The 27,982-nt window shown below is 32.5% G+C and overlaps 6 protein-coding genes across 7 annotated transcripts; 3 read left to right on the top strand and 3 right to left on the bottom strand.

Annotated features, from left to right (window-relative positions):
• On the bottom strand, positions 1-27,053 carry LOC144837786 (enolase 4-like). Of its 2 annotated transcripts, XM_078693038.1 has the most exons (13): positions 26,959-27,053; positions 17,959-18,327; positions 5,633-5,796; positions 5,134-5,262; positions 4,480-4,670; positions 3,866-4,178; positions 3,203-3,334; positions 2,873-2,935; positions 2,466-2,624; positions 1,963-2,088; positions 1,215-1,407; positions 765-832; positions 1-398 (listed from the first exon to the last, which is right to left on the bottom strand). In XM_078693038.1, the coding sequence occupies exons 2-13, from the start codon at positions 18,029-18,031 to the stop codon at positions 189-191; spliced, it is 1,821 nt and encodes a 606-aa protein (XP_078549164.1). In that variant the 5' UTR covers positions 18,032-18,327; positions 26,959-27,053; the 3' UTR covers positions 1-188. The 2 variants fall into 2 exon arrangements, with proteins under 2 accessions (XP_078549164.1, XP_078549165.1); XM_078693039.1 differs by lacking the exons at positions 17,959-18,327; positions 26,959-27,053 and adding an exon at positions 6,351-6,436.
• LOC144837787 (uncharacterized) lies at positions 6,725-9,383 on the top strand. Its single transcript, XM_078693040.1, has 4 exons — positions 6,725-7,225; positions 7,337-7,536; positions 7,938-8,102; positions 8,315-9,383. Exons 1-4 carry the CDS (start codon positions 6,926-6,928, stop codon positions 9,183-9,185), a joined length of 1,536 nt encoding a protein of 511 aa, XP_078549166.1. The 5' UTR covers positions 6,725-6,925; the 3' UTR covers positions 9,186-9,383.
• LOC144837792 (protein TEX261-like) lies at positions 10,382-12,884 on the bottom strand. The gene is made up of 6 exons (XM_078693048.1): positions 12,758-12,884; positions 12,328-12,407; positions 11,791-11,944; positions 10,980-11,047; positions 10,730-10,838; positions 10,382-10,520 (listed from the first exon to the last, which is right to left on the bottom strand). Exons 1-6 carry the CDS (start codon positions 12,825-12,827, stop codon positions 10,405-10,407), a joined length of 597 nt encoding a protein of 198 aa, XP_078549174.1. The 5' UTR covers positions 12,828-12,884; the 3' UTR covers positions 10,382-10,404.
• LOC144837791 (sepiapterin reductase-like) lies at positions 13,220-14,423 on the top strand. The gene has a single exon (XM_078693047.1). It carries the CDS (start codon positions 13,296-13,298, stop codon positions 14,091-14,093), a length of 798 nt encoding a protein of 265 aa, XP_078549173.1. The 5' UTR covers positions 13,220-13,295; the 3' UTR covers positions 14,094-14,423.
• On the bottom strand, positions 14,444-17,184 carry LOC144837789 (tetratricopeptide repeat protein 1-like). The gene is made up of 7 exons (XM_078693043.1): positions 17,045-17,184; positions 16,218-16,715; positions 16,070-16,130; positions 15,850-15,962; positions 15,654-15,690; positions 15,035-15,183; positions 14,444-14,818 (listed from the first exon to the last, which is right to left on the bottom strand). Exons 2-7 carry the CDS (start codon positions 16,692-16,694, stop codon positions 14,621-14,623), a joined length of 1,035 nt encoding a protein of 344 aa, XP_078549169.1. The 5' UTR covers positions 16,695-16,715; positions 17,045-17,184; the 3' UTR covers positions 14,444-14,620.
• LOC144838390 (metal transporter CNNM2-like) lies at positions 18,160-23,943 on the top strand. The gene is made up of 5 exons (XM_078693729.1): positions 18,160-18,634; positions 19,177-19,320; positions 20,334-20,471; positions 21,999-22,244; positions 23,603-23,943. Exons 1-5 carry the CDS (start codon positions 18,160-18,162, stop codon positions 23,941-23,943), a joined length of 1,344 nt encoding a protein of 447 aa, XP_078549855.1.
• Positions 27,054-27,982: the final 929 nt, after the last annotated feature.

Raw genomic sequence — 27,982 nt, 5'->3', positions numbered from 1 at the left:
TAAGTTATTTACATTTAATAAAATAATCAATCATCGATGATAGACAATCCGTAATGCTTGTTGAAGAGAGTTGGTCTATATTATGAATACAGTAGACGAATGATTTTTTTTCAACATTGTCAAAGATTGTATTGAAATAAATAGACACCTAAACTTAGCAGAGCATTGCAAAATTGTTGTAGATTGTTTTATAAGACTGCATCTGGTGCTAGTGTGTTCGCGTTGTCCTCTTGAGCAGGGGGAGGAAGGATGTTAGGAATATCTAAAGAGTCGTAAGGAACGGCGAGACATTTTGACGTCAGTTCTTGTTCAATCTTCAACAGTCTATTGTATTTGGAAGTTCGTTCACCTCTTAAGATGCCACCAAACTTGACAAATTTAGCTCCAATTCCCACAGCCTTAAAAATAAAAACAACTTGGATTAAAGTAATCGTAATGCATTCACAGTAATGAATTGATTGATGGCACAAGCATTGTAACTTAGCATTAATTGTTTGCGTTCATATAAGGCCAAGACTTTCTTATATTTATTGTTGCGTGAATCCATTTCCATTTCATTTATTCCACATTTATTTAGTCATCAATTACATAATTGCAATACAACTGATAACAAGGATCCTGCATAAAAAAGCTGTAGCTTCGTTTTTTGTAGGACCCTTTTACATAAGTAAAATATAAGTAAAATATAATTTTTTTAAGGTTTACAGTTCACATATCTCATATATGTATTAAGTAAACTAAAATTAAACAATGATGTAACTCACCAAATCTGCAATAAAGTCCTCTTCTGTGTCACCTCTCACAGCTGATATGATACATTCACCCTTGGTCTCTACAATATAAAACAATTAACCATTAATATGCCCTTTATTGGAAAGCCGTTTAATTTATGTTTTCATAGGAGAGTGTCAAAATTTCCTTTAAAAAATTGTGTACTACAAGGATTTCAAACTCGCATCTGTTTGATAATATATAAGATAATTATTATATAACACCTAAATAAATTTCTGTCATTTGTTTGGACGATTGTAGGTCACATGACGTTCAATAGTACACTCTATTTAACGATTGTTAAATAGTACTTTTTTTGCAAATTTTTCAAAATTAAAAATATAACCTTTCATCATTCACCTCATGGCATTATTTGTACCATTCCACTCATAAACATTCATTATTTGTATAATATCTACTTTACTAGAATATGTTGTATATACCTTTAATCTGTTTTGTTGCATTAATAATATCTGTAATAGTAGTTTGTTGTTGAAGTTTAAGTACAGCAGCACTTGATTTCAATCCACCATTTCCCTCTGTAACAAGTCTCTCTGCTCTTGGGTAGACGTAGTCCCCAATCACAAAACACTTGTCACTGATTTTCTCAATTAATTTCTTCCATGCATCAACATCCTATTAAAACAAATACAAATATTAGCATAAACCTTAACAGGACGGGATTTCAGTAAGGTGAAATATAAGCAAACGTTGCCTGGACACAATTTTTTTTTTTTACATAAGTTTGGGAAGCCCTATGTGAAAGATAGCCAAATTACTTCTAAACTATAACCCTCTAAATAATCTCTCTCTAACTATAAAGTAAAAAGAAGTTGCTCATGGGATTCGAACCCTATACATCCACATGCCAAGTCCATAGTCTAATCCATTCAACTAAACAAACGGCTCAACGAAAAGCATTTGCATTAGCAAATTGTAGTTAGCTCAGTTCTTACGTCATACCTTATGGATATGACTAATGAATATTCATGTTTATTTTGTGACGTTTCATGAGGGGACATACATAGAGTCTGTCAAAACTGTGCTGAGGAAACAAAGATGTCCCGATTTCCGCACGATGAATTAACATGATTAACTAGTTCCTAGGTCGGTGGGAATCAAAAACTTTCTATAAATAATTAAAAGAAAACACCCCATATAGATATTATCATGTTAAGTTTCCAAACTCACCTGTTTTCTTAACGGGTCAATGATTCCCACAATTGCTGGATAACGAGCAATAAAATCAACGTAGACATCTACCAAATCATCACTCGTTTTCAGCATACTGGTTAGAATTTCATATTTACACTTTTCCTGTATAACATCAAGATTATTATTATTAGAAAAGTAATACTACAAACAACCAGCACATGACTCGGTATAGCGTATTACGTACGAGAGTGATGTGAAACTTTGAATTGTAATTGTTTTATTTATCTGTTTTTGTATATAGTGAGTGCATAATCTGCTTATTCTCACTCATGGTTATTTTTCATTGGTGACTGAATGATGTGTCAACAAAGTCTCATTCTCATGCCCAAGTAGTAGCCCTAGTTTGGATGTGAAAACTGGTACCAGCCTTGGATTTGAACCCAAGACTTTTCGATTGGTAAGGAAGCACTAAGCCACAGTGCCACTATTTTATAAAATAGATTTATTTTTCATAATGTTGATAAATGAACACTACTTACATGGTCAAATATTTCATGAGCCGCACAATCTATCATAATATTAACCTGTTCATTTAGTTGTTGATGATCTATAGCCTCAACCACAACATCAAGTAGCATCTCAGTCTTGTCCATTACTGGACAAAAACCTCCAACATCATTCACATTATTACATGAAGCCTGCACAGACAAATTGACAAGATTTAGAGAATGAAAATAAATTATCCGAATAATGACAGGATTTATGAAATAATATTAAATGATCGACAATGTAGGGAACAAGATGTTGATGAAATTGATGAAAATTCAGTAATATTCTGATGAAAATACAGTAATAATGATAATGTTGATGACAATGATAATCATGATATGTAGTGATACTGGCAATGTTGATGACAATGTTCAGAATGATAAAGATGATAACTTACTCCATACTTGGCGAACAACATCTTTCTAATCTGGTGATAGACAGCCGACACATTCTTCAAAGCCTTTGAACATTAAACACATTTAATAAATAATTTGGTAAACTGCACATTTTTACAATTAAGCTATTTATAATATGTTTGCATTGAACTTTATATATCAGACCTAATGGGGCATATTCTATGTTGTAGACAATGATTCGGCTTAATATTCTAAAAAAAGCAACATTTTGGCACAGATGGCATGTCATACATGTCAGCTACATCTGTTGTTGGCACTACATAAAAGAAACTTGTGTAAGTCTAAATAGATTAAAAATAAATAAAACTGACCTTTTGAAATGTTTGGCCTGGTTTTGGTACCAGCAGTACTTCTTTAATGAGGTTTTGTTTACCAAGTGCTGATTTACCTGAACATAACACAGTTACTAACGGTATAGGCATTCTGTATTCAATCACATCCACCTGTAATGTATAATATTTAATACATTGATTTCATTTTATTAATAAACAAAGTTAAGATACTTATCCTGGCCTAGGTGTAAGGGATTTTACATATCATACAACCAATTATGGATATAACCAAGGCAATCTGCGACAAATGCTAACAGTACTGTACTATGTACATACTCTCCGCGGCGCGTAATGGATGTGAAACTGATTGTATCGCAGCCACATATAAACCATTTGATCTGCAGAGCTTAGCATCCTGTTGATATAACAAATTTTCCTCGATACACATATAGAAAATAGATGTCTCTCAAACCTGGACACTTTGGAGAGACCTTTTGATTGGTCACAACTTGGGAGACATTGTGTCTATTTGTTGTTAACAGGAACATAGAATCAATCAGACAGGAATCATGTGAGGAGATGCATATTAATGTTCCTGGATGTGCACAATGAATATTAACATTACATAAATAACGTAACATGGTCAAATCGAAATTTCTATTAACTATTGTTGTTGGAGTCAATGATGAATAACATCCTCACCTGATTTGAATACAGGTGTGAAATATACTGATACAATGGTTGGTCTTTGATAATGGCACTAGCTCTTGCAACGACCTGTGACGAGGCACCAAAGGCATCACATCCTGGCAGCATCATCTCCCTTGGTTCCACAATGACCACCACACCAGATTTGGCGCTTCCCATCTTCTTTTTACTCTTTGCTGGTGACACTTTGCCATCTTTAGCAGGAATCTCTTTCGCAGCAGCAGCCACTGTTAATTCACTACCGTCTTCTTCTTTATGAATTGCTAATTTCTTTTCATATTCCTCTAAAAGTTTAGATGCAAGTTCTCTGAAATCATAAACAATAAATATGATTTAAAATATAACAATGAAAAATTCACAAGTATTATAAATTGTATATTGCACTTTGTGCTCTAAATTTCGATTTTCTTAATTGGGGCTTCACGTTCCTTTTCACTCTGTGCCTTCCATACCCATAATTCATCATTAAATCCAGAAATAACCGGTTATTAGCCAGCAATCAAGATCCTGTACTCAGAAAAAGATTTCTGGTTACCATTATGGACACATCAATTTGCTAGTGCATTTCCAATTTAATTTTATTGTCTTAATGATTGTCAACGTTTTACCTCAACTTTGTGTCCGCATCAATCTGATTACATGGATTTACACCTTTCAAAGTGTCAATAATGTCATGATCTATAAGTGCCATGGCAGCTGCGATGCCCTCTGACCTCTCTCTTTCTTCCATGTCTTTCTTTTCCATTGACACACCATCCGGGAGAACCGAAAAGCTTGATATCTTGGATGTGCATACAAACTATGAGGTAATTAATATAGAATTTAGCGCTAACAAGTTTGAACACAACACCAAAAATACCTCGATTTAAGTTTAACTTAAGTTTAAGTTTTGAAGCAGCCGTACTACACTCATACATAGTTTAGGTTAGGTCAATAATCAAGGCATGTACTGTACTTTTATTAAATTGAATTCAACATTTATTTCGACCAAAAACAAACATTAACATGTGTACATAGATTAAACAAATAAAACAACAACAAAAGTATCATTTGGTCAAGGGACGACATAGAGACTGAAGTCCGTCACTGTCGTCCCTCCTTATATTATATACACAATCCATGAAAAAGAAACAATAGACAAGTCTTCGTGTTCAGTGCCATGGATACTCTGGCACAAGTCTGTGGCCAAGACATTAATTAATACAGGTATATGTTATGTTGTAATCTCGTGGGAGTTCAGAATAAATCAAATATTGCATTACCTTCTCTATGCCATTTCGAACACAGTAAACATCAACTTCTATAGTAGGTTGGCCTTTGCAATCCAGAATCTCACATGCAGTTATCCGACTTACAGTTGCTGGATTGGATAGTCTAGAAAAGTATTCTGCCTAAAGAAAGGAAGCATTTAATATGAATTTAGTATATTATACTTCATTTAATTTTCATTCTTTTTATCCGTAACAAATACATTCATATATTTCTCTTAAGGTTTGTCAGTGAAACAAGAAATATACATCGATCAATATACATTAAACATTAAAAGATATTTATTCATATTTTACCACCTTAGGGGGTGGGATTTTACTTACAATGAATTTACCGAAATCTTGTGTCTGAATTTAACTTAAAATTAGTGAGTGTGATTATACTGAGACATGGTATTATACCAAAGACTATCTTTGATTATACTGAGACATGGGATTATATCAAATACTTTACGGTATTGTTTAAATAATTTTATTCTATTTCTTTTTTTACCAAGCTGCCGTAAACATCTTCTGGGTTCTGATAAAATAATGAATTCAATATTTCTTCAATTTTCCCAGGTACATTATTCTTTTGATAAAACTCCACAGCTTTTTTCTTTAGTTCATACAATTCCAGAGCATGTCTCTGAGTGGCTGCTCTACTTGACATTGTTTCTGTTTGTTGGAGTAAAACAACAAATGTAATAATAATATAATAAATTAGTTTACATATCATTTGGATCATATCATAACAACATGGTATGAATAGCTTAGAACACTTAACAAAAGTTAATTATTTTAATTATTAATTAATTAGAATAATTAGATTTAAAAGCCTAAAAAACGAATTATGATTACTAAATGAAAATTATATTGTTAAATAAATTTAATTAATAGTATTATTTGTTTTTCCTGGGGTAATCCTCCTCTAGCCTAGGGTCTAGCTGGGCCTCTACTAGATAAGGCGTAGGCCTAACCTTAGTCAGCCTAGCTAGAGGCCTCTCAAGCCTAGCCTAGGCTTAAGTGAAATAAGGAGGCAACGACTTCTTATAGTTATACTCTGCCTCCTCTCATCATCTAGTAGGCCAAGGGTCAGGCCAGTTTTTATGTGCGAGTCATATTTTCTAGCTACCTAGGCCTAGCCCTAGCCTTATGCCAAGGCTTCCATATAGCATTAAAATATAATCACAATTTAGTGTCTAGCACAAACATATTTATTAGTGACTTGCCTAGCTATAATTCTAAGCCTAGGCTATGCGTAGATTTTCATTTGTGTTTAGTCAATCGACGAACGGCGAACTCGATATGTTTTTTTCGTCTGCTCCGAATGGTTGCTATGGTGTTTGCTACATACGTTTACTAAATATGCTTTGTAACAAGTCAATATTTTATGTAATATCACGACCTACTAATTATAAATAATACCGTATTAAAATTAATTAATATACAGACATTTAATAATTGCTAGTAAATTATTTTTTAATATATTAAAAACATTATTAAACAGTTACTGAACAGTCGGTTAAAGGTCAGTCATGTGGTCATAACAACAACTGTAAACAAATAATTTTTGCGGAAGAGATTACACAGCAGAGACACGGACACAGAAACAGAAAGAAGAGTAATTCACATCTAAATCCGATTTATAATTACTTTTCTAATGACAATACGATGATGGATTGATGGTGTACCATGATAATATTAATAATCAAACTATATGAAGATTATTAGCTATGTTATGTTATTCTATTTAGGCCTATATTATTATTAAATATTAACAAATCGGTCAGTTTTTATTTTTTGAATGGCATGCCTTGAGCTTAGTAGGCCATCACCAATGACAGACAAGAAGAATGAACAGCCAAGATCAGACGTATTGTATCATCAGAGCCAGAAGACTCGAACTAGTGGTATACGAGGTTCTAAAAGTGTCGCATATCGTGCCAAAGCCGATGGACTGGAGGCTAACAAGAGGAGATATCGGGAACCTGCAGGAACACTTCTTTCAGAACCTGATGAATTTATGGCAGCCGCAATTGGAGACACTGCATGGTTGAAACAGTCATTGAAAGATGAAAGAAATCCGAATACACTAGACAAAAATGTATGCTGTATAAATTAGATTTTTTTTTTTTTTTTTATGATTTAAAAATAAAAATTCAATACTGTATCGATAATTTATTTTATTTGACTTGAATTTTCATCTTTATTACAGGGTTTAGCACCAATTCATTTGGCAGCATTACACGGGAGATTGAATTGTTTGCAGCTTTTAATTGAAACATACAGTGTTGATGTGAATTTGGGAAGTAGTACTGGTTGGCGCCCGATTCATCTCGTAATCAATAATAGAATTGGTAAAAAATCTACACAATGCCTACAGTACTTGCTGGAAAAAGGCGCGGACCCATCGGTGTAAGTGATTATCAATGATGTTCTCTTAAGCCTGACATTCTTTACTAAGCGAATTTGTTCACATGAATTCAACATTTTGCAGAGAAAACCAACCTTTCACTATAAGAGCGAATATCTGCGATTTTTATGTTCATCACATGTCTGCTCATGGACGTGTCATAGCTCATTTCCTGAGCTTTGGTTGGTTGCACAATTTTTTGCTTCGCAAAAAGTAGAAACAATTTGAACTGGCCAAATCACTTGAACTTTATGGAACATTAGAAAGTTACCAAATTGGATCTTGCACCTTTTTTATTAAGACATCAACCAATTCTTAAATGTATTGCCAAAAAATCTTTTATAAAAATGTATCTTTGCTGCATAGTGATAATTTTATTATACTATTTTCTTTTTGTTTTTAGCACAAATGAAGACAACTTAACGCCTGTGCACCAAGCATCAATAGAGGGCAGTGTTCAGTGTCTTAATTTGTTGATAAATGCTGGCGGATGTATAGATGTAAAAGATTCAAAAGGACAAACTCCATTAGACTATGCAAAGATATGGGGTCACAGAAAATGTGCGAGGTGGGTAAACTAAATAATTGATCTAGGATGCGATGATCTGAAGTGGAAAAAAATCTAATATAGATTATTACTATATTTTATTACACAGAGCGTGGTGAGAATGTATGGAAAAAATATATTGTTTGTAGTGGTGTTTCTTTATTTTCTGTTTTGCTACTTCAACTAAATTAATCTTAAAATTAGCATTGATACATTTTGTCGTTTATTTTTAGAATAATCTCATCAAAAAGTTGGAAGCAGGAAAAAGAGGAATATTTTGAAGAAATTGAAAAACTTAAAACTCTGAAAAATTTTAAAGAAAATGAAGATTTTCGGCAAGAAGAAGGTAGAAAGGCAGATAAGGAGTTCTACGGCCAGCTATCCTTCACAAACTGGCTTGACAATAAAGGACTGCAAGGAAAAAATACAGGTCCAACTGCGAGGGAGCTTAGTCCAGTTGCGTGGTCTAAGCAACCGAGGAAATACATTGAACTTCATGGAGATTGGGCAGTGAAAGGGCGTAGAGGGGTCGTTAACCCCAACAGTATTAGGAAAGACGATCAACAGCAGCATCAATTGAAAGAGCTTGTTAAGGATTTCGAGAAATCACTTGCAACAAAAAAAGGCAGCAAAACTGATAAAAAGTCGGGAATAAAAGATTCCCAAACATCGAGACACAGATTGGCAAATAGTGGTGAAAAAAGAGCCATAAATCTACCAGATGAAGTTGTAGAGAAAGTTCTCTTTGATAAACCTTCACCACATCAAAGACCACTTACATTCAAATGTCATAATATCATTGATTCACAACATAAGAAAATTTGGGAAGATGAAGATAAACCATTAGTGGAAATGTATGCACATCTGTCGAACTCTTTGGACTCCTCTTTGTTTCCTAAGAAAGGACCAATCAGTTCAGTGCATCATTCAAAAGAACCAATCAGCTCAGTGCATCATTCAAAAGAACCAATCAGCTCAGGGCAAAAAGTAGGAAGTGAAGATGAATCTAGTAGGATATACAAGTCAATGAAACAAATATCTAAGCCTTATAGGTTTCCAAACATTACTGGCGAGGAATACAAATATCGTTTTGAGATTATTTAACCAGAAAAAAAGATATTCTAAAGACATTTTAAAATAAATTTGCTATGATAAAATTTATTATGTGAAGGATCGGGTCATGAGAATTTTTTTTTTACATTTTTGTTTTTATTTTCCAATGTTTGGTGCTTCTTTTAAAATCCAATTTCCATTGAAGAAAATTAGAATTCCAAAACTAATTTTACGTATACCGGTACTACTGAAAAATCAATATACCATTGTAATATATATAAATTTTATTAGGAAATAAATCAAAATAAAAACTAAACTAAATTTATTCTATTTATTCCAGTTGTTTTTTTCAAAACATAGGCCTATGTCATAGGATGACATAGGCATCAGGATAACGTGTATTAAAATCATGCTGTATGGTGCCTTGAATTGGTTGTATCTGTATTGATTTGCATGTAGATTGGATCCACCGCTAGTAGTACTCCACCTGTGATTGGTTTAGTGTCTGCATTGGTAGTATCTGTATTGATTTGCATGTAGATTGGATCCACAACTAGTAGTACTCCACCTGTGATTGGTTTAGTGTCTGCATTTGTGCTATCTGTATTGATTTGCATGTAGATTGGATCCACCACTAGTAGTACTCCACCTGTGATTGGTTTAGTGTCTGCATTGGTAGTATCTATATTGATTTGCATGTAGATTGGATTCATCACTAGTAGTACTCCACCTGTGATTGGTTTAGTGTCTGCATTGGTAGTATCTATATTGATTTGCATGTAGATTGGATCCACCACTAGTAGTACTCCACCTGTAATTGGTTTAGTGTCTGCATTTGTACTATCTATATTGATTTGCATGTAGATTGGATCCACAACTAGTAGTACTCCACCTGTGATTGGTTTAGTGTCTGCATTGGTAGTATCTATATTGATTTGCATGTAGATTGGATCCATCACTAGTAGTATTCCACCTGTGATCGGTGTGGTAACTGCATCCTGACTGATTTATTTAACTGCATACATTACAAAAGATTGTTATGAAGTAACCAGTAATAATATTTCAAAACTCATTTATATTTAATGTGGTATTAAATGCATAAACATTGCTTCTAAAACTGTACATTAAATGAAACAATAAACCAAATGGGTTACACAGAATTAAAACTAATTATAAATAAGCCTTAGTAATACTTGTTTAGTTCTGTTTCCCTTGGTATACTGCTTTACGATAGAAAAACCAAAAATTGTCCATAAGATTTTTTGACCAATCAGAATCTTTTATCTCGCTGAGGAATAAATGTTTCTTTACAGTAATCAAAAATTGATAATAATCCATTTCTTTTGCTCTTTTTATTGAAATAACTGCTCACAACATCTTGACCAGCTGAAAAAAAGCAAAGAAACAAGTGACACGGTGGTTAAATGTGTACATTGGTATTAGTGGGGCATGGGAGGTGAATTTGTAAGACTAAAAAAAGGCTGCATAACACAGATTATTGGTTCTATTATTTGGTTCTGTTTCCACCGAACATTATTTGCCTGTGGAAACACTTCCTAGGTTGAATCTAGTTTCAATCATGTGTAAACTCTCACCTGGTTGATGAGATGTGGTGGTTGTAGGTAACACATTATCATTCGCTGACAACGACACAAAGAAGGCAAAAGGTACCAACCACAAACATAAGGTAAAATATGCTAGAACCTACAATGACAACAAAATATAAATCATGTGTAAAGGAAAACAGAAATACAAAAAGAGTATTTAAACCAATTACCATATAAATTATTTCCTATGAAAATCTCAATACAAAAACAATTTAAGAATAATTTTATAATATCATACCTCAGCAAATGGGTACCACTCTTCAGTGAAATACTGGAATGCAATGTAATGATTGGCAAACAGCATAACTAGAGAGAAGAAAGTACAATTTTAAAATAAAAATAATTTTTATTATTATTTATTCAGGCAAAAGATACATTTTACAAAATATAATACAAATCAACAAATTAAACAAACACAATGCAAAAGAAAATATAAAATCATAGTCACTAGCTGCCAGGAAAGCACAAAAGCAGCCTAAGCCACTGTCACCAATTAGGTGTGTACCTCCAACCAGTGACTAATTATTACAAATAATATATATAATATAGATGATGATAAAGTTAATATTTAAAAGAATAACTCAATTATATTAAGCCTATGGGTGTAAATTGATTAAGACAGTGGGAGGTGCTCTTATGGAGTTGGAACTAGAGATACACATCAAGTTTTTACTTGAAAAATCACAAAAACTTTAAAAAATCATTTTTGTCTTGCTTGTTTCAGAGGCAACATTCAGCTGTTCCAGTGTGAGTGTTTGCATGCTGTTTCCCCCCTTGACTATACTTATATGAATATAATTATTGAATTCAAATAAAAGATCAATTATAGATAGCTGCCTCTGTAATTTATATCTATTCAATTAACTACATTGATGAAGGGCAAGTGTTGCCCGAAAGTTCTATACATTTTTTCTGGCTGTTTTACTTTATCGTTTTAATTTAGCTTTTTGCTTATTTTTGTATCTCCATTGAGATCCAGCCACTGAGCATTGTCATTTCAGTAATTTGCATTTGAGTTTATTAAATTACTTAAATTTACTAATACTTACTACAACTGATAATAAAAATTGGTGACATAACATCAATAAAAGGAAAGTTTGAAAGGAGGAGTGAATAAAAACAAACAGTAGCTAAGCCGGTAAATGTCAACATTTTTGGCATTTCTTCAAATAAAATCAATCCAATGTAAATGCATACAGTTATCTGAAAATAAAAAATAAGATTTCATATAACTCCTCTCTCATTTAAAAATAAATACAGCACATACTATGATTATGAATAGATAGACTACAGGTTTCAAAATGAATTTTTTTCTCCTCAAATATAGAAATTTTGTTTGTACCATCCTTTGGGTTACTCAATAAGTACATAGCATAATGTATACAAACGAATACACACCATCGTGTTCAACGATTGTCAGTCAGTTTCATACTTTCTTACAGTAATTAATATTTATAAATTGACAATAATAAAGATAATATACAGTTATAAGAACTTAACAAAAATGTAGAATGCAAATAATTCTATCTAGAAATTAGACAAAAATTTTAAAATTGCAGTAATTAACAATTGTTTACTGTACTTACAATAATAAGCCATCTTATGACTTTCTTAGTCATCACTGTGTATTCTTCAACCAGCTCCGCAAGATAGTACAAACCAGCAGCTAATATTTAATATAATAAATTTGAATAAAATTACACAAATTATAAAATAAATTTTAAAATTCTTGTTTAAATTTTTGGATATTAGGCCTAGGCCTATTATAATTATAATTCCAGTGTAGACTATTCTGCACCTCCTAGCTAGGGCGGCCAGGCCTAGTGTGTTGCAACCCAGTCAACCATGTCAGTTTACCTACACTCTAGTTAGGAGCAGTATCTCGTGCTAGCAGTTTGAGCTAGCTAGGCCCTCGGGCCTCTGTTAGGCCTAAATTCTAGGGGCCTAGACCTAGCTTGTAAGAAATCTCTTTTATTTATACATACATCTGACAATGTTTGAAAATTAATAAATTACCTAATGCCAATGTTACAAAGCATACTTGAACCAGTGTTGCAACCCAGCTCAAAATAAATAAAAACCACATTATTTCTGGTTTTTGTTTTTCGCGTTCGTGGATCGATCGATTGACAAATAAAATTTAAACGTGTATCATTGCGTTGTGATGTCAATTCGTTTATGTCCAATAGTGGAGTTTGTTTTTCAATGTGACGCGTTCGCAAGCTAATGAAAGCTATACTTGCAATTAAATTTTATTATCATATTTATTATAGATGCACTATTAACTCTAATTAAACATTTAATTTACCCAACTCCTGTAGCTAAATAAAGTCAAATTTGATTCCGTTGCAATTAGAAACGCAAAGGTGATTAATACAACGCAAAAATGCGTCAGTGAAACTCCGGAAGTAACATGCAGCTCCTTGTTTTTTAAAGATTTATTGTAATCGATCACATGCGACCAGTTGCGAGCACTCGACGGAATAATTAAACGATTTACCATTTAAACAGATGGTTTTTGATTGATTTATCTTTTAATTAAGGCTTAGTTTAAATGTCTAAAATGAATTTATCCGTTTTTGAAGTACCAACTTTTTGCGTAATAACCGGAGGAAGCCGGGGAATTGGTCGTTCTATTGCTGTAAACCTTTCTGGAAAACTAGACGAAGGATCATCTATGGTAATCACTGCACGAAATGTGCAGGGTTTGGAAGAAACTAAACGCTTGATTGAGTCCATTTCAACGGCGGTGAAAGTTAGAGTTGTAGCCGGTGATCTGGGTAATTCGTCTGCATTGAAAACTTTGACCAACTCAATATTTGAAGATGTTGAACCATCTAAATTTAAGCACGCAATTTTAATCAATAATGCTGGTACTTTGGGAGATGTTTCCAAAAAAATGCATGAAATTCACGATGATCAGCAACTGCAAAAATACTATTTCGAAAATATAACATCTGCTCATATTCTTACGGGAAAGTTCATCAACGTCTTTCAAAAATTGGCAGAAATAAGAAAAACTGTAGTTCAAATAAGTTCGTTGGCAGCTATAGAGCCAATTCCAACATGGTCCATGTATTGTACGGCCAAAGCAGCTAGAGATATGCTTTTTAGCGTACTAGCTAAAGAGGAGCCGACTGTACGAGTCCTTAACTATGCGCCGGGACCCATTGATACTCAAATGTTACGCACAATCACAGTTAACACTCAAGATGAAAACGTCCGCAAGATGATGAAAGATGTTCTTGAAGAGGGGAAAACTGTCAAGTTAGAAGACACGGTTGCAAAGTTGATTAAGATTTTAGACTTGGATGAATTTAAATCTGGGTCCCATATCGACTATTACGATTAAGTTCACTCTTAAAAATTGAATAAGTTATTTAATTTTGATACATTGTAATTGTATTATTTTGGTAAAATGATTATAAAGTAGTATAATATTATTATATATCTTTAATATCGACACAGTATGAAGCAGTTATTGGTTGTTGGTTATATATTCATAAATAAATGTGTTTTTTTAAATTTGGCTTTTAAATTTAAAGTTATTATGGTATTACTAATTTTGTGTAATCATTTTATATTCTATAGTTTGAATTCTATGCACATATGGTAAATGCAAGAACAATCTTTTTCTGGTAATTGAAATAGTAATAATGGAATAAAATGTCATTGAATGGAATAAAATGTCATTGAATGGAATCCATGGAAGAATCTTATTTATTTCCTTCATTTTAGGACACTCCTTTTTTAAAGTATATCATTTCAAGTTGTCAAATCTCTCAGTTCATTTGGCTCATTGTGCTATTGTAGTGGCTAACGGTAACAATAAAATTGCTAATAACAAAAGAATGGCTCAACTAAATAGTTGAATTGTTGTTATTTTCCATTATCACCACCCGTAGGACTTTGTACAAAGTTCATTGAATATGACCCTGAATTTGGGTCTTGATTGAATTGGAAGTTACTCGTTGACAGACCAAATGGACGTAACACCATGTTTCCAAGGTCTTTCAACTTTCCCATCATTTCTTCCTTTAATTTTTCATTTCGCTCTTTGATTTTATCAGGCAACCGCTGAAAAAACAAGAAAATAATTTTAAAAGTAAATCTAGCAGTTTTGTGATAGCCGATTCATTGTTGTACAGTAACAAAACCACTATACTTTTACTTGTTGTTTTTTCAGTTACATAACTTAATGTAAGATCCTGAGCAAATGATGGATAAAATTTTAAATTAAAATTAATTTATTTTTCAAGTATCTTTAAAAATGAGTGATTTACCACTACTTACCATACAAGCACTGCGGGCGTCATGGCAACCAGGATCCATTTCAAGAGCCTTTTGATAGTCTGCTAAAGCTTCATCTAGTTTCTCATTCAGTTCGTATGATTGTGCTCGACGCAAAAGAGCTCTCATGTACAGGGGATTTAAAGTTAAAGCTGAAAAAAAAGATGGAATTAATTTTAAGTTTGAAACGTGTGTTTTTATTTATGTCATTAATTTTAGTACAATCAACACATTATTATTATTATTATATCAAAATTTATAAATCGTCAATTCAAAGACCGAGGTGCAAGATCAATGGCGCTATGCATGTTAGTGGTCGACAAAATAAGTTTTGAGCAATTTTTAAAATAAGGCAACAGAAGAGCAGTGTTTAATTTGTGCGGGGAGTGAATTGCAGACTGTGGGTGCTGCAAAAGAAAACGATCTATGACCAAAGGTTTTAGTAGCTATGCGTGGAACAGAGAGTAAGAAATCATCAGATGATCTAAGAGTCCGTCCAGGAACATAAATGGTGATTAATTGACGGATGTAAGCAGGTTGGTTAAAAAGAAGTGGGCACTGCTCAGGGTTTAGCCAGTGAGCGCTCATAGCCGTTACGCCACTGATTCTGTTATTTACGTACCTTCTGTACAATCACTAATAGCATCTTCAAGTTGTTCCTATTAAAAAAGAAAATTATACAGTACTTTACAGAAGTTTCCATTATTAACAAAGAAAAGAAAAAATTACAAATACAGTTATTGACAATTGTCTAAATATTTTCTTTATTCATCTTCTTCGGGTGATAAATATTTGCTATTCAGAAATGATTGGCTTACCAGTCGGAGCTTGCAAGCTGCTCGGTTTGAGTACATTATTGACCGTTCTTTCTTAAAGTTCAAAGGGCAGAGTTCAAGTGCCGTTGTATAAACATCACATGCTTCTAAATATTCTGATAATAAATAAAAATTATTAAATTAAAATCAAATAATAAAATATGATCCATTAATATTCTTATATACAGTTATATTTTAGGGTTGGAATATCAAAAAGTTTTACCCGAGTTTTTAAATAAAGTATTCCCTTTCATTTTATCTTGTTGAGCTTGTTCTTTCCGCTCCTGCAACAACAAAAACAATACAAAAGTTAAAAAAAGAAGCTATAATTTAAAACTAAAGGTCTATTTCAATTATTTCAATTTCATTACCATTTTTTCTTCATCGCTTAAATTGTCCTCCATTTCCATTCTGGCAGCCAATTCTGTTTTAATAAGTGTTTCTGGGTCGTTGACCTCATCATGACCTTCTTCACCATCTCCCTTTTCAGCACATTCTTTTAAAACATCATTACTATTATTAAATTCTTCTTTTATTGTACTACCATCATTCTTTTTTTCTTCACTTTGACCTAGTTTTATATTTTCTGTTTCTTCGACCTCAACTGGGTTATCAACACTTTCAGTTGAATTGTCATTTTCTTCAGTAGTTGCTTCATCCACCTTTTCAGATTTTTCCTCTGTTTTCCTTACTTCTTCTGCAACAGGTTCTCCTTTGCCAAACATATCATCTAACTTGACATGTTTCAATACTTTCTTTTCAAGTTGTACATTGTCTGTGGCATCAAAGTATTGTTCATCATCATCCTCCTCATTTTCTGATGATGTACAATCGTTTATCTTCTCCATTGTATTTTAGTATATTATCAGCTGGAAAAAAAACACAAGGATTAGATAGAAGAAAAATATTAAAACGATTAGCAATGTAAATCAGAAACAATAGACATATCTATGGCCTAGACCAACCACATTTATTGGCTGACGATTCACTACTCTGACCCTGTTTGGATTGAATATAAAGGTCCTAGCAAGCCTAACTTTGTACTAACTAGAGAGAGTTCTATCCCTATCCCATAGCTTGGCTACTAGCTAGGATAGTTAGTGAGGGCCTAGCTACTTACAGACTCAGTCAGTAGATAGTAGCTGGCTGAGTTTTCAGTAAATAAAATGGTTTCCGTTCTTTTTTCAACATACAGTACCTTTATTGGATTTAATCTACACTACTTAAGTGTAAGCCTTCTTATTGTTTTAAATAAAGCAGAATTTTCTTTTTTCTATGCAGAAACAAACCAACTGTCTGATGACTGCTGAGAGGAGATAGGGAATTTCCCTTGTCTTTTTGTCTCTTCCGGATAAACATCACAGCGCCCTCATCGCGATATGGAGTTCCCGTCACGTACCCGTGTGTTTATTTTTCTTTCCGCTCGGAACAAAAATAATGGCTGCCATTGAAAGGACTTTACGGAAGACGATTAAAATAGTGTTTAAACTAGTTTTTTGTTCATTTTTAGTCACATATGAATGTAGAGCTCTATCTACATATGCTATAGTCAAGGAGGATGATACCGTTACAAACATTTTACCGTCAGGTACCCTTCAGGTGACAGCCGATCAGGCCACTAAAATTCGTTTGATAGGCCAGTTCGATGATGTTTCTCCTGCCGCCGCCGGAGAAAGCGTGTCCTGTGTTCTTACTATGAAAGAGTTGGGCCAGGGCGAGCCTTGTACTGCAGGTGTGACTGATCCATTTAGTGGTGCTAATGAAAATGATACAGTTGTTTTTGAAATTATTTTACAACTTTTTCAAGGCGATTCCGAGTCAAATTATTTCATTTGTTTAAAAGATACAAAAACAAACACATTTATTCATCAGGGTACTGAACCGTGGTTGACATTAAATGTGATCCCAAAACCGCCTGCGTACATTCTCCCATTGGGAATCCAGATTGTGTGCATTATATTGTTGTTAATAATGTCTGGTCTTTTTAGTGGTTTAAATTTAGGCTTAATGGCCTTAGATCCGACAGAGCTTAAAATCGTACAAAACTGCGGAACTTCTAAAGAAAAAAGATACGCACAAAAAATCGCGCCAATAAGAAAAACCGGTAATTACCTATTGTGTACGTTACTGCTGGGTAATGTTTTGGTGAATACAACAGTGACGGTTTTATTGGATGACCTTTCATCGGGACTTCTCGCAGTCCTTGGTGCAACGGCAGGAATTGTCATCTTTGGAGAAATAGTTCCCCAGTCGATTTGTTCAAGACACGGTTTAGCAGTTGGCGCCACAACCGTGTGGATTACAAAATTCTTCATGGTGTTCACATTTCCCATCTCGTACCCTATTAGTAAACTTTTAGATTTCTTACTTGGTCAAGAAATTGGTAATGTTTATAATAGAGAACGTTTGCTGGAATTGTTGAAGGTAACAGACGAATACAACGACTTACAAAAAGATGAGATGGATATTATATCTGGCGCACTGAAATTAAAAGGAAAAAATGTCAGCAATATAATGACCCCATTGGAAGACTGCTATATGTTGGATGATGAAGCCGTTCTCGATTTTAAAACCGTCACAGAAATTATGAATAAAGGTTTTACGCGGATACCTGTTTATTCCGGAACTCGTGAAGATATTTGTGGAATTTTATTTGTTAAAGACCTGGCTTTTGTTGATCCTGATGATTGTACACCATTAAAAACAGTTCTAAAATTTTACAAACATCCAATAAATTTTGTTTTTGAAGACACAAGCTTAGATGTCATGTTTACAGAATTTAAAAGAGGTGAATAAACATATTTATTTTTCCTTTATTTATGTTTATTTTTTAACTTTATTATTCACTCATTTTTGTTTTTTAAAATAGTTCCAATGCATGATGTTTGTTCCAAAACATTGATTATTGTTTCTTGTCATTACAATTTTTTTTTTATTTACAATTTTTTAATTCCTAATAATTCATTTCAATTCAGCTAATTTCTATTTGCTTACTGTAAGTGAAATAAGGAGGCAAAGAGCAATTACTCATATAGGCTGCCTCCTCTCATATATTTCTCCTCCTCCTCTGTATATATTTGTATATAATACACAGTTCCCTTGAATACTGACAAAAATTTATATACTGTATTTATTTGTATTTGTAGACAGTTTAAAAGTTATTATTTAAATCCCACCCTAAAATTCCGACACGGACACTATGTTTTATTTTATGTTAGTGTCTCGTTGATCCCAACATAAGAATAAATTGTAACATAGTTATTAGCCGATTATTTACAGTAGATAAAGTAATTACGGTACTAGAAATATGTGATTATGTATATTTTTAAGGCGAGTCGCACATGGCTATTGTAAATCGTGTAAACAACGAAGGAGATGGTGACCCCTTTTATGAAGTGCTTGGACTTGTTACATTAGAGGATGTCATTGAAGAGATCATACAATCAGAAATTGTTGATGAAACCGATATCTACAGTAAGTTTTCTGCGTTTTATACTACATACTTTATAAACTTTTTGCACATGACCTTTAGACCACTTGGCGTGATGGTACAGTAGGCCTACATACGGTAATGTATGTATTTATTTTCACTTTCGGTGTGGTATACAGTATGGTACTGTACTACTCTTATGCGTTGTCTACACTATCAAACTTTATGTGACAAAAAAATGTGATGTGCCCATATATGGATATGATGATGTCATATCACTACCATATTTGGGCATATCACTACCATATTTGGGCACACCACACTAGTTTGATAGTGTAGACAGAGCCTTAGATAAGTTACTGCAGTAGTTTGTGGTTTTTCAACAGTAGGATGTAACACTTCACTGCACAAACTTAATGGAAATGACTTAATTCCGTGGGATGGTCAGCACACCTAAAAGTAAAAAACATTTGTAATTGAATGTAATGTTGTATATATAAACAGTATACTGTTGTTAAAACATCCAGATTTACTAATAGCCCTATGCCCTACATCATCAAATTATTAAATTGTTAATTATCTCCCCTGCGAGTTTGCGATTGCTCTTCCCTTCTTTGTTTTTGTTTTTTTTAATTAATTTTTTATATATATATTTTACTATGACATGTATTTTTACACGCAATTTGGCTCTTAGCCACGAGTTGTAATTTTGGTTGATTTTTTAAATAAAAGTGAAAATAATAAAATACAGTCAACTCTCCTAATATCAGACACCCTTTGGCTGGCCAATGGTTTTCCATAAATGTTGGTAATGATGTGTTGTGGAATTTTGGAGGTCAATAAATATCTGGTTTTGAGATAATTTCTCTGGTATTCCAAAAGTCTGGTACTCGAAGAGTCGACTTTATATTTTTTAAGGGGGGATGTGGATAGAGGTGCTTGTCACCTGTTCATCCCTTTCTTTTCGCTGTTGATGTTATGTTATGTGCAGTGATAAAGTTTAATAAATAAAATGAATAAAATATTTAAATAATTCTTTCAATCCTTTTTTTCTCAGCTGATAATCGGTCAAAGAAGTTGATTGGAAACAAAAACTTAAGACGTGACTTCTCATTGTTTGCGCAGCAAGATGAGGTTATACGTCCAAAAATATCGCCTCAACTCCACCTTGCTACGTTTCAATTTCTATCTACAGGTTTGTGACATTCAAATGCATCTATGTTGCTATACCATCTGCTTATAACTGAAATATTTCCATTCCATTAATTAGTTACTATGTACAAATTATAATATGAATTAACAGGATGGATCCAAGATGCTTTAAACAGGAGAGCGTTACATAATATTATTTTATAGTCTGCCAAAAACAGATAAAAAAATAGTTTATAATTTCATTTTAACTGTCAAAAGAATAAGGTGCACTAAGTCTAGTGATTATCTCTCTTGATTCTTCCCCGATTTAAGGTTGTTGTGGACAGATAAATGGGTCTGTGGCCGTAATCGCCAATCGTACTTAAGCGAGATATTCCCTTAAATGTTAATTATTTCATTTTTTAACTCAATAATTATTTAAGTATTTTTCATAAATTATTTTCACTTAGATAGGAGATTTGTTAAACTTTGAGGGCTATTGTTTTCCTTAGCCTAAGTGTGAATGGTGAATATGGCCACTGAAATGTAATGAGCCCAGGGGAGATATTGAATTAATTATTTAATCTATTAATACCATTGAATAATAGTATACAATCTGTAATTGTAAAGTTATTTTTTGTATTGAAAATTTACTGAAATAGTAACCAATATATAAAATATTGCATAAAATTTGCCATGAAATGGATAATAACAGCTGATCTCTGGTACATACATCAATAATGGATAAAACAGAAAATGAATAGAAAGTTTAAATGGCATATAGAAAGAACAAATACAGCATTAATGATGAATGAAATGATAATTTATGCTAAACAGCCAGCCTTTGATACATACATCAATAATGAAAATAAAACGGAAAATGAATTTAAAATGCCATAGAAAGGAAACACATACTGCTCAATAAGCATTAATGATGAATGCAATGATAATTTATGCTCAAGTGTTGCGAAGATTTAGCATTTCTAAGTCTAAATTACCATTGCAAAGTCAAGTATGCAATCTTATAATATTAGCAATATGCAAGTCACTATGAAATATATTTGTTAGATATTAAAGGGGTTTGTATTAGGAATGCAATTTCAGACACCATACATACAAAATTACTAAATAAAATGATATATAGTCTATGAATTTGGCAAAAGATATTTGATTAAGAGATACACTGCAATTACTATTATGATTACTGTGCTTGTTATTGGATTTTATCAACTTTATTTCAGAGACTACCTTCCGTATTTATAGCTAATTAAACAATGAAGAAAAAGGGCACATTTAAATAGTATTTTCTCAAATTTCAATCAGTGATTAAGTTCACTTTTGAAATGTTGTATTTTTTTAATCCCAAAATTGAATAAATCATTTTGCAACTATTAACCTAACCTATAAATACATTCAGTTTTGCAATTATAATCTCAAATGCTCGCCCACCACAAGATGTTTTTTTTTAATCCTCCAGGGCATCTACCTTCAAACTCTGACCTCATATCATTTTCTTATTGCTTTGTATGTTATCTATGTCAGTATGTAAATAAATGTTATGACACTTGAAAATATTATTATTATTTCTTAGCTGTTGAAGCATTCAAACCAGAGTTGATCACTGAGAACGTTTTACATCGTCTTATGGAACAAGACATCATTTGCGATATCCGATTCGATCCTAAAGACAACGTCTATCTATACACCAGAGGAAAAGCTGCCGACTTCTTTGTGCTCATTCTACAAGGCAAAGTTGAGGTCTCTATTGGCAAAGAAAACCTGGTATTTGAACAAGGGCCGTTTGCATATTTTGGGCATCTGGCACTCTGCCAACCATGTAAGCTTAAATTGTTACTTATTAATTACCATATTTCCATGTATAGTCCATGCATGAGTATCCCAACCCATAATTACCTCTGCCAGAATGGCGATAGGTTATTTTGATGATCGTATGTGTTTGTTTCTCTCTATATTTCAAAAATGTATTGCCCAATGTTCATAAGATTTTAAAGAATTCATATCTGTATGTGAACATGTCGTTCAATTTTCATATGCCTAGACGGAGGTTTGCGCTCTCTGAGTAACCTTCTAGTTTAAGGTATATATAAGGTATATTTATATTAAATCTAAAGGAAAATTTATTGACAAAAACTGTTGTGGAAACACTGACTAGGTCTCATTTAAACACATATGGTAAACAAGAAAACATTGAAGCGGCCAGAAAAGCTTTCTTCAGAAATAAATTCCTTCTATTAACTAATAACTGACATTTAAACTATTATTGCTATTACTGAAATTTAAATCTCTCAGGCCAACACAGAACATGGCCAATCATTTTGGGTAAAGTATTATATAGTTTAGTATTTGTTCATGCATAGAGATATAATATCTCTATGGTTCATGATACATTAAGTAGTTTTAGTAATGATGCAAGCAAATTCAGAATCGTATGCAAATTAAGTTATCAAGTTTAAGCATGGAGAAGCATGGAGGATCCTGGATGGTTTAAGTAATCACAGAATACGATATCCTCATAAACTATTAAACATGGTTATTTCTGTTTGCTTGGTTGAAATAACCTCATTAAATATGAATAGCCTTCACGTTCATTGATTCTAATTTATTGATGTGTTTAAAATTAGCTGAATTCAACTATGCTCAATATCCATATAATGATCCATTCAGTTCTACTGTACTTCAATAGTTATTCACGGATAAGGACTATAAACCGTAGGTGCAGTGTACACATCTAGCTCATGTGAACCTAGTATATCTTTCGAGACGAGTAGGGGGTTACCCCGGTGTACTAATTCACACACAGCCACCGTCACAAACTCATCATAGTACTATACACTGGGCCCTCTCAGATAACAGTCTCTGACTGAAGAGGCTACCCAGTATAAAGAATAAATAATAATAATAGTTATTCCTTTTCTTGTGTTTTTTTTTCTCTCTTCTTTTTGGGTACTTTATCTATTTATATCCATCGGGCAACTTCAATTACTACTTTTAAAAACCTTTTTAGTTATCTACACCTTTTTTATCTTGTTTTTTTTTTTAATTGTTAAACACATTAAGGCTTTAGCATAATGTACTCTATTTATTCCTAAATTGAAATGGTATGATTTCTCAAATCAAGTATTTAATTAAAATCAAATAATTTTTCTAATAATGTGATATAATGTTGTTCAACAGCGGCAATGGTAGCTACGACAACAACAAGAGGAAGCACACAAAGCATAGTGAGCACGACAAGTAGTATGGCGGTACATTATTTACCAGATTTCTCCGTCAAAGTTGCCAGTGACGTACAATTTCTACGGGTGACACGCGCCCAATATCAAGCAGCACGTGTTGCAACTAAAATGGAACAAGAGAAAAAAGACGACAGTGAGGAAGCTGCGGATGAAATATTCCAAAAAGAATGGAAAAAAGTAATAGACTGTGAGGCTAATAACAGCATTAATTCTATTAGGACTCCTGAGTATGATCGTAAACAGATATGTGATCCTGATAGCAAAGAGAACGCTGTGTGAACGCTGTGTGAATGCGAGAAGACGTTATGAATGTTACCTGAATAATCACAGACAATGGAAAAGGAATCAGGTTTATTATAAAGACATTTAAAACTTTGTTCATTTCAATAGGTTAAATGGTTAAACAGTTAAGTTAAATAATGTTCACATTCTAAAATTACTGGAATAAATATTCAATATATATTAATTATTCTTATATAATCACATTTATTTCTTAGTTCAACATAATTTTTTAGAAACGTAATGAAAGAAAACGATTCCCATTAAAGATAGTGTTCATTCAATGAAATCATTGAGCAAATATTAGAGTTTATTTTATATTTTCAAACATTTAGGAGTACCATTCACCATAAAAAAACTGTCCTTTTCCTGTTGCTATGGTTATTGTAACAATCCTGGGACCTAGATTTTTTAGGGTGTAGGATTCGATTTTGAAACAAACATTCCAAATCACAAGTTTTATTTATTTCAGCCAACATTTTTCCGTCATTAAAGTGTTACTTGTTTTTACTGGCGTTTCAACTTTGCTCTTAAAGTTTGTTTTATGAATTGAAACTAAAGTATTTTTTAAATAGTCTAGCATTATAATATATCGGGCAGTTCTCTTCAGCTTTAGATGTCACATTTTTCTGTAACAGTAAAAAAACGGGTATTTATAAATTTTAATAAAGTTTATTCTTGTCTAAATACCATATCACAGAGGGCCTTGGTATAAAATTTGGGAACAATTAGGAGATGGGATTATCAGGGTTCTCACCACTATATATATTATACAGAAATTGCATTAATGGAATTTACCAAACTTTTTTTCCAAATTTAGCCTAAATATTAAAGAGAGAGAGGTGGGGGGTGGGATTATTGGGATTTTATGTCAAGTTAACTTTCTGCATGTTGTTATAAGAAGTGACATTAATATTTTTTTACTGCTTTAGAAATTAAATGAATATAATTTGGTAACATACAGAAACAGTATTACAGTAGTAGAATTGATTTCTTATGAAGACAGAAAATGGGTCTTAGTTTTATGAAATTAATTCAGTATATTGTTTTATACAATGACCAATTAGAATTAAAATAATTTTGCTTTTGTAAAATCATATTAAAATTATAATAATTATGTTGTTGCTAACATTCCTCCTATGCACAATACAGTCTGTGTAACTGTAGTAGACAAATTATTTTTTAAATAGTAATAAGAAATTCAGAAATAAATTGTTATTATTCCTTGATAAATAAACTATGCTACGTGACAAGATACCCTTTTGATATTTAATATAAGCTACTGTACTGTATCATTAAGATGACCTTTTTGATAGTTAATGCATTAGTATCGTTATTGTAATAGATGATGTATACTAGTAGTAACCATTGTGTAATACAACTACTGTAAAGCTATACCCATGTAAATTAGACTAATTTGCATAAAGTATACATATTCATAACATAATTATAATATGGTGCAGGTACGTGTATACTCTCTCAGTGTGCAAAAGGTTGCAACATAAGTAATACCAAGAAAGTTTTAGTCGATAGATTTATTATATCGTGCTCCACAAATGTGTACTACCCTCTATAATTTGTATAACATAAAGGATAGAGATCATGTGATATTGATCATGATGGGTGCTTCCATTTGAATTTAAGGAGAGACCAACTCTTTCTAGAAATGTGTGATTCATCAGTCATGCTAGGTAAAACACTAATAGTAATGTAACAATACCCTGAAAGAAATAGTTGTACAGTTAAGCCCCCTTTTTAGGTAGGGCTAATTCTAATTGACATGTGATTATGATCCATAATTGACCAATCAAATTGCAAGAATGTGTGTTACAATTGGAATTGTATTGTAAAATATACATGTATGTACGGTAGTCTATTAATGCCTTTATTGAGTTTAAAGATGTATTGTCCCCCAAAAACATGAACAAATAAAGATTAATAAAATCAGATTTTGAATAGGCAAGTTCACAGTTTTAATAAATGTAACAGGTTCGTGGGTCCCACAAGGTTTCTCAGGTTCAAGTCAGATTCAGCAGATAAATCATTCAAGTATTTGGGTATAAACTATAAGCATACCTGTTACATAAAGTTATTCACTTCTGTAGAAAAAAAATCATAAACAATTATTATTTCACTTATAAAAAGATAAAATAAATGGTTAATTTCAACCAGACAATTTAGGTATATTTTGCTTTAAATTACATTTTTTGGGTGTAAAATGTTTTTTTTTTGATTAAGTTTTTGGTCAAAGTGAATAACTATTATGTGATATTAAAATGGCATATTCAACAAAAAAAATTTAAACAATTATTTTTTAGGGGGACAATATATCTTTAATAAAGCAATACTGTACTCTGAAATGGGTCATACGCACACCTGCAGTAATGTTCACATCAATTTTTAGGCCTAAAATACAGGGAATAAAATGTGAGTTTATGCGACAGGTTAGGGATTTAAAAAATAATTATAGTTTAAATAAATCCATTTTAAAATACACTAACAACTGGTGATATAGATTATTTAAAAAATCTCATTAGTTACAACTCGCATAGTTGGACAGATGATATATTATATTATAGAGAAAGACATTATATATGTTATAAACCAAGGTTTGTCATGAGAAAAAGCAATAAATTAAATGTTTTAATGTTGGCAAATGTCTGAGAAATGTGTCTTTATTTTTGTATTTTTTAAAAACCATCCCAATTGATATGTAAATATATATATATATATACTGGAATTATAAAACTTTTAATGTCTCCATCGCTACATGTACAAGACTAACAAAGTGCATTTACGAATGGGCCAACAGCCAGGTCTACTTAAGTTCTAGGCCGGCCGGCCATACTTACTACTAGTAGGAGTACAGTTCAGTAGGAACAGGCTACTGTAGGGCTATAGGCCTAGGCTTGCTCATTCCACAACATAGGGGGAGATAGATAGGCCTAGGCCTAAGTGTAGCTAAAATAGCTTGTCTAGGCCTAGCTACACTGCCTATTATATAGTTTAGCTTACCTTTGGATGGATCACGACATGCATTACACTTTTCGAATTTTAGTACTAGGCCAACTTGTACTGACAGCAGACACGTCGCCTAGGCCTAGTACAGCTGTACTCGTAGTATGCAAACACACCACCATCAGCACGCGACTACTCATAGTACACACACGTGTGTGACAATCCATTCAAAAAACACGTGACGTTTCCTGTACTGTACGCTGTTTGTGATTGGTCAATAGTTACAATTGGCAACTTAGTGTAAAAAAAAAGGGAAACACAATTGGATCTAAAAAATATTTTACCTGAAAAAACTGTAATTTAAAGCAAAAATTTATTGCAATTGGCTGTCAGTCAATAGGTTTTTTGTTGAATTTAACTGTTTGTTTTGTCTTTTTTAAAGTGAAAACAATTTTTTTTTGTAATGTTTTACTACAAAATGACATTATTTTATTAATCTTAATTTTTCATGTTTTTGGGTGAAAAATAAATCTTTTAATCTAATGCAATTTTAAGTAATATGATTAATCTGTTTCTTTTACATCGCTACACCTCCTTTAGGATCCAACATATATTTCCCCTTGTTCTGTTTACAGCAAAACAGGTGTCCTACAGTCGGAAAGCCGCGTTGGTAACGCATCACTGATTTCATTCATTGTGAGGGCGCGCTTCGTGGAAAATGTTGGAATTTTTGCTATTTTAGTACACTTAGAAAATGGTATAATTTTGATATTAAATGAAATCAATAAACGTATTTCAATAGTTGAACTACAAGCGTAAATAATAATAAAAACTGTGATCTAAATTCCACAGATTTTTTGTTTCAAGAAATATCATTATTTTATGTATAAACTTTTTTACTTTAATTTTTTTTTAAATGATGGTAAAAAATCATTAAATTTCATATTTTCTAGATAAGGTTTCAAAGCGAATTTAAAATCCTTTCAAGATAAACTATTAAGCTATCTATTAAAATAAAAATCTAATTTTAAGCTTTCTTGGGATGCAACTCCCACTAATCAAACCAAACCTACTACATTTC

The sequence above is a fragment of the Antedon bifida genome, chromosome 3 (assembly GCF_963402885.1).
Source record: "Antedon bifida chromosome 3, ecAntBifi1.1, whole genome shotgun sequence".
NCBI lineage: Eukaryota > Metazoa > Echinodermata > Crinoidea > Comatulida > Antedonidae > Antedon > Antedon bifida.
This window is presented reverse-complemented; position numbering and strand designations above follow the sequence as displayed.